Raw genomic sequence first — 8,720 nt, 5'->3', positions numbered from 1 at the left:
ATACCTTCCAAATCAGTGATCCTTTGCTTTATCAATTTACCATATTAAAAGCTTATTTTTTTATGCCTCAACCTGTAATGCTATGGGCAGAAGGTGAAAAACTATGTATCTATTTATTTAAAAAATTGTTTTCTCTTTGAGATTTTTCAGTGGTTATGACCTGGAATCACAGTGTTACTTCTGTCATTTCTATATATCTTTAACATTACTTTAGACAGGTGTGTGTGACCTGGGATTGCAGATTACACCCTTGCTTTAAATCTTGTGCCCTGAACCCATGAATAGAAAAGAAGCAAGGGAACAACAATTCAACAGAGGGGTGCCTGGGTGGCTCAGTGGGTTAAAGCCTCTGCCTTCGGCTCAGGTCATGATCCCACGGTTCTGGGATCGAGCCCCGCATCAGGCTCTCTGCTCAGCAGGGAGCCTGCTTCCACCTCTCTCTCTATCTGCCTCTCTGCCTACTTGTGATCTCTGCCTGTCAAATAAATAAATAAAATCTTAAAAAAAAAAACAATTCAACAGAAGGTGTGATCCTCAAAGCACAACTGGATATTGATCTGGGAAAAAAATTCATATACATATACATAGAGTTCTATGTATATGATACATATATCTGATGTTTTAAAACATCAGATTTTGGTCATGGTCCTGCCTTTGGAAATGTATTATCTGTTGAAAACCAGATTTTGAATGAGAGAAACATCCATCATTTGTTCTACATGCAAACTGACTTTAAAACACAAATTGTCCATTGGTAGAAAATCTCTCTCATATTTCATGTGCTAATTAGCTATTCTTATTTTGCAAAGATTGAGAAAGATATTTTAAAATTCTTTTTGTGTTTTTCACAAAAAGCAACTGAACATAATGTGATAGCAATCACGGTTAAATAGGAGAGCTTTGTTTTTAAACACCAGCTAATTTTTTCTAAGTCCATGGAGAGAAAACTATCACAAGATCTTCCATTTCTTTTGCTTCCTCCATTTTTGAACTTTTAACAGTAAGAGACAGTCAATCTACTTAAATTCAAAGGCCTACAGGTCACATGACAAAGAAATGAAATGGCACAACTATCATTTATTATCAAGATAACCGCTGTTCTGTAGCAAAACAGCCACCATACATTCTCCTTTACCTTGTTGCTCATTTAAAACACCATTCTGTCTTCCTACATTTCTTGGTCTTACCCCATCTGCATCATCTTGTCCTCCATTTGCCCCTCCAGATCCACTCTCCATCCTTTTCCACCTTACACTTGGCCCTGGAAGGCTGACTTTGAAGACCACATCCCCCGGATCCCTTACACTCTGCCCTGTGGTGGGTTCAGTTAGAGGTTTCTGGGCTGAAGATCAAAGGAGAGAGATGCCAGGATCTTCAGCCCAACAAGCTTGGCCACAGGCCACCCGTTGCTGCCATGTGGCCCCTCTCTGTGAAGCTCCCATGTCTGGGTTCCAGTGACCAGTGCTTCTCTTATTCCTTCAGGCCAAGGGGTGTCCATTTCTATCAGGACCTTGTCTATCAAGAGCCTTTATAAAGCTCCTTCTTCTCTTGGTTTCTGGATAATGCTCTATCCCCTTCCAGTCATCACTGTCTGACTAGTTTTCCATGGGCTCTGCTTTCCCAGCTCTCTAGCAAATGCATTTGTCCAAATAACAGTGCAACCTCAGAGCTGAACTTCTCACTCCATTAAAGGACATGGGGGAAAACACAGGAAAGGGCAGTTTAGCTGTAATCCCACCACACACACTAACTACTCTAGGTTCATTTGTTTTTTTACTTAAAAAGTCATTAAATCATTCATTAAAAGGAGACAGGGATATGGATGAGGGACACCTGAGTGGCTCAATGGGTTAAGCAGCTGCCTTCAGCTCAGGTCATGATCCTAGGTCCTGGGATTGAGTCCCATATCGGGCACCTTGCTTGGCGGGGAGCCTGCTTCTCTCTCTGCCTCTGCCTGCCACTCTACCTGCTTGTGCACACACACTCTCTCTCTGACAAATAAATAAATAAAATCCTTAAAAAAAAAAGGAGGTAGTAGGGCGCCTGGGTGGCTCAGTGGATTAAGCCGCTGCCTTCGGCTCAGGTCATGATCTCAGGGTCCTGGGATCGAGCCCCGCATCGGGCTCTCTGCCCCGCAGGGAGCCTGCTTCCTCCTCTCTCTCTGCCTGCCTCTCTGCCTACTTGTGATCTCTCTCTCTCACTGTCAAATAAATAAAAAAAAAAAAAAAAAGGAGGTAGGGATATGGATGAAATAGGTGAAGGGGATTAAGACACACAAAATTCCAGTGATAACATAAATAAGCATGGGGATAAAAAGTACCACATAGGGGATACAGTCAATAATACTGTAATAATGTTGTAGGGCAGCAGACAGTAACTATACTTATCCTGGCGAGTAGTGTATAATGTCTTGAATTCTCGAATCACTGTGTTATACAACTGAAACTAATATAACATTTATGTCAACTACACTTCAATAAACAAGGGATAACCATTAAAAAAGGTAGTTAAATCACTCTTAAAAATCATAAAAGTGACACATGTACTGCGACCAGTGACATACTATAAAAATGTATAGAGAAGGAGTTAATGCTCTTGCCTAATGCTTCTGGATTCTTCCCCTTCACCTCGTGCCCCATCTTCACCCTGCTTTGCACGCAGGTAAGGAATGTGAACAGGCTGGTTAGTCTTTTTCTACACCTGTCTCCATGATATTCAAGCCCATACCAAACAGACATACACTCACATATGAAGAGGAGTGATACCTATCTTGCAAAAACTTCAAGGACGCTATACATCACCTTGCCACTTGCTAGGTACGGATCTAGTTCAATACTTTGAGCAGCCTCATGGTATTATATGTAGAAATGTACCATAACTTACTTAATCATTTCTCTACTGGTGGCCCTTCAAATTTTCTCAGCTACTTTTGCTACTACAAACAATGCTAGAGTAAACACCCTTATGCATATATGTTTATTACTGCATCTATTTTTGTAAACCAAATTCCAAAAAGTTGGGTTGCTAGGTCAAAGTTCCATATAGTTTCAACTGCTACCCTCTTACTTTCTTCCAAGTGTATAGCAATGTATTCCTTAATTTAATTCTTACACTTGTTTTATATGGGTATGATATGGTTTAGGCACTTGCTGAACCTTATTTTCTCTCTTAACATGAATTACAGAGAACTTTCTATAGTACTTTCTATGTACTTTCTGTAGTAATCTTAAATGGCTGCATATGTCCATTAATGTTATGAAGCTTCTTTAAATTTTTATTGGGCTTGTAGCAAACCTCAGTATTATTGTGGGAAGAATTTCTATCCACTCTCTGTAATACATGATTAGAGAAACAAAAGTTTTGACCGTTGCATTAGATACTAAAAAATCTATTCAAAGTGTGAGTCTCAACTCTTAATCAGTTGACATGAACTATCTTTTGATGGCCCTTCCAACTGATCAAGTGACTCAAAATATCAAGAAGAACTACGCCCAGGGCATCTGCTTCTACCACAGCCTCCGTGGCTTCAGTCAGAGGACAAAGATCATGAGATTGCTGAGGAGCACACAGAAATGCTGGGCATTTTCCTAAGTGTGGTGAGCCAAATTCCATGTGATTCTTCTGGCATTAAGAGGGTCTATTTCAGATCAAAGGTAAAAAGAAAGCCATCAGAACAGGAAAGAATCTCAGCCCTCAGGACACCGCTGTGTAGGTTAGCGCCACTAGAGTCCTTCAGGCTGAGAAAAGACCACATTCCACAAAGGCGTGGGAACATTCTACAGTAGTTTCCATCCCGAAATAAAATATTATAAAACGAATTCCAAAGGAAGAGGGCGGGAGAAGGTAGTGTGTGCTGGGGGGAAGGCATGGGCATGAGATGACAAATCCGGCCACATTCCCTGTTAGTATATTCTCTATTTGATCATATCACCACCAGACAAGAAATTCCTGTGTGTAGTCCTTAGAATGAAGACTCAAATAAGGAATTAAGAAAATGCCAAAGCCAGCAGGAGGTGGACCAATAGCTTCTGTGCCGCCTTTATGCTATTTGCTGTGTGGATAGTCATATGGGCCTTAACTCTCAGTCCTGTGAGAAGGAGAAGGGGATTTCACTCTTTCCTGGGAATTACTACATGCCCATAACACTCAAGGGTCTTCCAACTGGAAACAGATCTGATTACTTTTGCCAGACTTAAACTCTTACTTGAGCAGTTAATGAGAGCTTTCAATAATCTTAATCACATCACTTCAATAAAATACCTCGGTGTTATTTCCACAGGAAATAAATGTCCACAGACCATAAACTCAACCTGGTTAATAGCTAACATTGGAGACAGGTGGGAGTTGGATCCAGATAAAGGGCCACTGTGCAGTGATAGTCAATGAATTATGCCCCTCTATCCCCTCCACCCCCCATCAGGGCTGCTGGACACTCTCTGGGGCCTCTGCCGGGAAGGGGTGAGAAGGGAAATGAAGGGAAAGACAGGCAACTAGAAGCAGGGAAATTCTCCCATACATATGGACCCACCAGCGGCAGGAAGTCACTGAAGGATCCAGAATATGAAGTCAGACTATGGAAAAGGGGAATAAGCAGGGAGAAGAACGCAGGAACACAGGATATAAATCAAGACCCACTATTTGAAGAACACCCTCCCTTCATGCTTTTCAGAGGGACAGTGACAAGAGACCATGTTTGGATGTCCCGGAGGAAGGTATCAGCAAAAGAGAAGTCACCCACACCAGAAGAAAAATTCTCTCCCACTCCTTTTCTCCTTCTTTCCAATTCCTTCTTTTATCAGGTCAGAAGCACACAGTCATGATTCTAAGGACTGGCTCCCGAAAGTGATATGGAGGGCTGGGGCCAAAGGAAGGGAAAGGGTTCTGAGCAATTGTGTCCTGAGTTCAAGGGAGAGTGCGACCACCCACTGAACTTACCACTCAGTAGGCTCATAGTCAGTCACCATAGAAACTGAATGTCCTCTGTGTGCCTGTCTGGACCCAGATACAATGGAGCTTTTATAATATTTTTTATATCGAAAAAGGGCAACAAAATAAAAAGATAGTTCTAAATTCGGAAAAAAATAAGACTTACTGAAGCTCAATGTATTTAATGCCCAGTTTCTGGATGAGAGACACACACAATCCCAGAAATTGGTGTGGTTTCTAAAAAAGAAACTTTAGAGTTGAAGGAGCTAGTCCATGACCGAGATTCTAGAAGTGTCTCATCTAATAGCTGCACAGACCTCCCTTTTGAAGAATTTCAATGACTCCAGCAGCATCCATAGGGAGAATTTTCATCACTAGGGTTCTATAACACATGACACAAAATCTGTAATTCTCTGACTTTCCTGGTGAAGCAAATGGGTTATGTGATGAAAGCAGCAAGTCTCCTCAAACTAAGATCAATATATTGCAAAAATAAGATCAAAAGCATTTACCACATTTTTAAAGAACCATGCCTGGATCAATGATTTAGAGAAATTCTGAAAATGTCAAGAGTCAAAATGAATAGAAAGCTGTTGAAATTCCTCTTTCCTAGATAGAGATTTTTATCACAGAAATTGTGTGTGATGTCTTCTCTAACCTTTAAGAGACCGTATATCATATTACGACCCATTCCCTAGATAAAGCGTTGACCACATGCTGTGGGAGTTACCCCAGAAAAGAACCTATCACCTGCACAGCGGCATACGAAACCTTGAGCCCCTGGCCACATCGGCCTGGAAAACGTAAGGAATACCGGAGGGGCACCTTTTAGACACTGCCTTTCTGGCTCTTACTGAACCCACTTATAGGACCCCCAAAATTGTTTTCATGTAAAATTTTGTATCACATTAAATACATAAGCCAAATCAAGTCTGAAGCACCCGTAAGTAAAACAGTAACAGTAAAATAGACCACAAATAAAAACAGAATAAATGTTACTTCATGCTCGTCTAGGAAATAAAGAGTCCAAAAAGAGAAAGAAAGAAAAGCTGAACTGAGTTTCTTCAAGTGAGACTGAATTACTCTCTTCTAGTTAAAAAAAAAAAAAAAAAAAGGAAAGTTCTTGTTGTAAAGTAATGACACTTGGAAAAGTGATTATTAAAGAAAACACAATGAAAAACCTCTTACAACAGACAGATGAGCAAAGACACATGAGGCTTTTGCTCTTCTGCTTAGAAAACCTCAACGAACCCGAGCTACTCGGGCAGCATGAACAGCAGAATTTAGGTGAAGGGGCCAATTATCCAACGATAGCATCTAAGGCAGAGACAAGTTGCTACTTCTTCCTGCTCATTCCTGTTTCCTTTGAGAGTCCTGAGTTAAGCAACCACGGAGGCAGCTTTAGAGTACGCCGAAGTAAAATATTTGTCAAAGACATTTACAAAGTATTGCTTCTGGAAGCAACTACACCCCGGAGCCTGGGAGTCAGCACCAGCCTCGCCATGGCCACACTCCCCCATACCACTCCCAGTTTTTTTGCTACAGAGTGAACTGATGAACAGGTCTAGGAGTTCAGGTTCATCATTCAGTAGCAAGTCTCTGAACAGCGCAAGCAGATGACTGTCTGTGAGCTGCCCCGGAACAGATGTGCAATATCATACATAGGGACTTACCTGGAGGTGACTGGTACTGGGGCTGAGCCGCGGTCTTCCCGGGCCCCAGGCTCTTCTCCAAAGACTCCCCAGGCACCAACCGAGGTTGGCCCGCTCTGAGGAAGGTCGAGCCGGCTCCTTTGGTCTCCGTGACCTTTGCAGAGGATGGTGGCTCCAAGGTGTCAGCAGAGGTGGACCCAGAGAAAGCACTACTCTTTCGGCCGACAGAGTCATGAGGAGCCACTTCCCACGCACCCGGCAGTGGAGGGAGTTGCAGGACCCCGTGATGCTGCTCAGGGCCGGGGAGTCTTGGAGAGAGAGGCGAGGGAACAGGTGCCATCCGTCTGTGCGTGCTGGACTGGGAGGATGAATTATTCAGTAGCATGCTGAGTGCTGCCGGGGCTGGGGGGGACGGCTTCTTCTCATGGCCTCCGGGCTGTGGCCAGTCAGGGCCACCGCAGAGGGTCAGGTACAGAAATGAGGTTTTGTGATCCCTCAGAGGCAGCCCAGCCTTCCGCTTGCTTCTGGCTTCTGGGACGGTGTGGGTGGCTGGTGTGCTTGGGGGGAAGCCCAGCCTTCTCCCCGCAGTGGCTTCATCTAACTTCTCACTCTGTATCACCTTCAGCAGGACCTTGTTCATAGCCCCCTCGGCGCCGGCTGGAGTGCGTTCCTCGTCCGACAGCTGCCATGGCCTGTTGCCCGGCTGCTCCTGGCCCTGCCACCTGGAACCAGGAGTCCCAGCCTCGGCTTCTGGGAGGGTGAGCCAGTCTGCTCTGGGTATAAACTCGGCTTGGGCCGCTGGGCAAACGGCAACGTTTTCCTCACCTTCAGGACCCGTTCTCACTACTCTTTGCACCTGAGGAGATAGATCCTGGACCTTGGCCACCACTTTGGAAATAGGCTTCTTCCTGCGTGTATGCTCCGTAGACTTCTCCCTCTGGTCCCTCTTGGCCTCTGGATGCTTCTCAGAGTCCTCACGACTTTCAGACCAAGTTGTCTGCTGGTGCGGCAGCCTGAGCGGGCCCCTCTCTGGCTTTCCAGCACCATCATCTCCTGGCTCTGTGGAGCTGCAGTCAGGGGGCAGCCCACCGCATCCAAGCCCGGTGTCCTCAGAAGCCTTCCTGAAGTTCCCAAAGCCACGGCTGGGATCCAGTGTCCTGGGGGTCTCTGGGGGGCAGCTCTCTCTCCACTGTGGGGAGGAAGTAAATGCCACTCTTGGGAGCGAGCTGCCTCTCTCCTCTAGAAGCCAAAGATTAGGCCTTGCTCGAGAAAGAGGAAGAGATTTGCTGGAACAGATCTGGTCCTTCCCCATCTGAAGAGCCGACTGCCGGCCCCCACGCCCTTTCCTTCTTGTCCTCTTCTGTGGAAGCCCCTCAAAGCTTCCTCTCCTTCCACCAAACCTCCGCGGCTTGCGGTTCCCATGGGCGCTCCTCTTATTGAGACAGCCCACAGGGGGCTCCCCTGGCCAGTCACCAGCACTCTGGAAAGAGTCATCCTCGGGGGCCAGGCTCACGGACAGCTCCAGCAGCTTCCCCTCCTGGTTCCCCATCGTAATCCCCAGGATGTGGTCTGAGCTCAGCAGATTGGCCAGAAGTCTCTCCCTCTCAGCTGTAAGTTTGTACAGCTCAGTTAAAATGTCTTTTGTGGGAGTTTGCTTGAAAAATATGTCGCCTGGATGTTCATTTGGCTGCAGGCTGAGGCTGATGACGTCTGACCCCTCCCTGACTTGGTAGCAGTTATGAAACCCTTTATTGGCTCTGTCTAGAGTTACAGTGCCCTTGTATGAAAATCCTCTGACTTCCCCCCTTGGAAGATAGAAGCTGATGTGGCAGACTTCAGTAATGGGCTTACGCAATTGGAGGGTGCAGTGAGTGCCTTCCATTATGCCTACCTAATTATTCATGCCTTGGAGATGCTGGTCTGTGGTCAGACTTCCCAGGCTCCGGTGGTGGGGCATGTGATGGTGGCTAGGCAGGGAAAGCAGCTGACAGTCATCTCCAGCAACAAGACTGCCTGGTAGAAGAAGAAGGAAAGAAAGCAGCTTATCTAACTGAGTGCATAAATCACACACCAGCATAAATGAAAGCATAGCCATGATTTATCCTTCCTCTCTGGCTGATCTGAACCAAATCAACCCACACC

The 8,720-nt window shown here is 45.2% G+C and overlaps 1 protein-coding gene across 1 annotated transcript; it reads right to left on the bottom strand.

Annotated features, from left to right (window-relative positions):
* Positions 1 to 4,800: 4,800 nt before the first annotated feature.
* LOC123944050 (formin-1-like) lies at positions 4,801 to 8,460 on the bottom strand. The gene is made up of 2 exons (XM_046008735.1): positions 6,596 to 8,460; positions 4,801 to 4,855 (listed from the first exon to the last, which is right to left on the bottom strand). The coding sequence occupies exons 1-2, from the start codon at positions 8,458 to 8,460 to the stop codon at positions 4,801 to 4,803; spliced, it is 1,920 nt and encodes a 639-aa protein (XP_045864691.1).
* Positions 8,461 to 8,720: the final 260 nt, after the last annotated feature.

Source organism: Meles meles, chromosome 6 (genome assembly GCF_922984935.1).
Source record: "Meles meles chromosome 6, mMelMel3.1 paternal haplotype, whole genome shotgun sequence".
Classification (NCBI taxonomy): domain Eukaryota; kingdom Metazoa; phylum Chordata; class Mammalia; order Carnivora; family Mustelidae; genus Meles; species Meles meles.
Note: the sequence above shows the minus strand (reverse complement) of the source record. Positions and strands in the feature narration are given on the sequence as shown.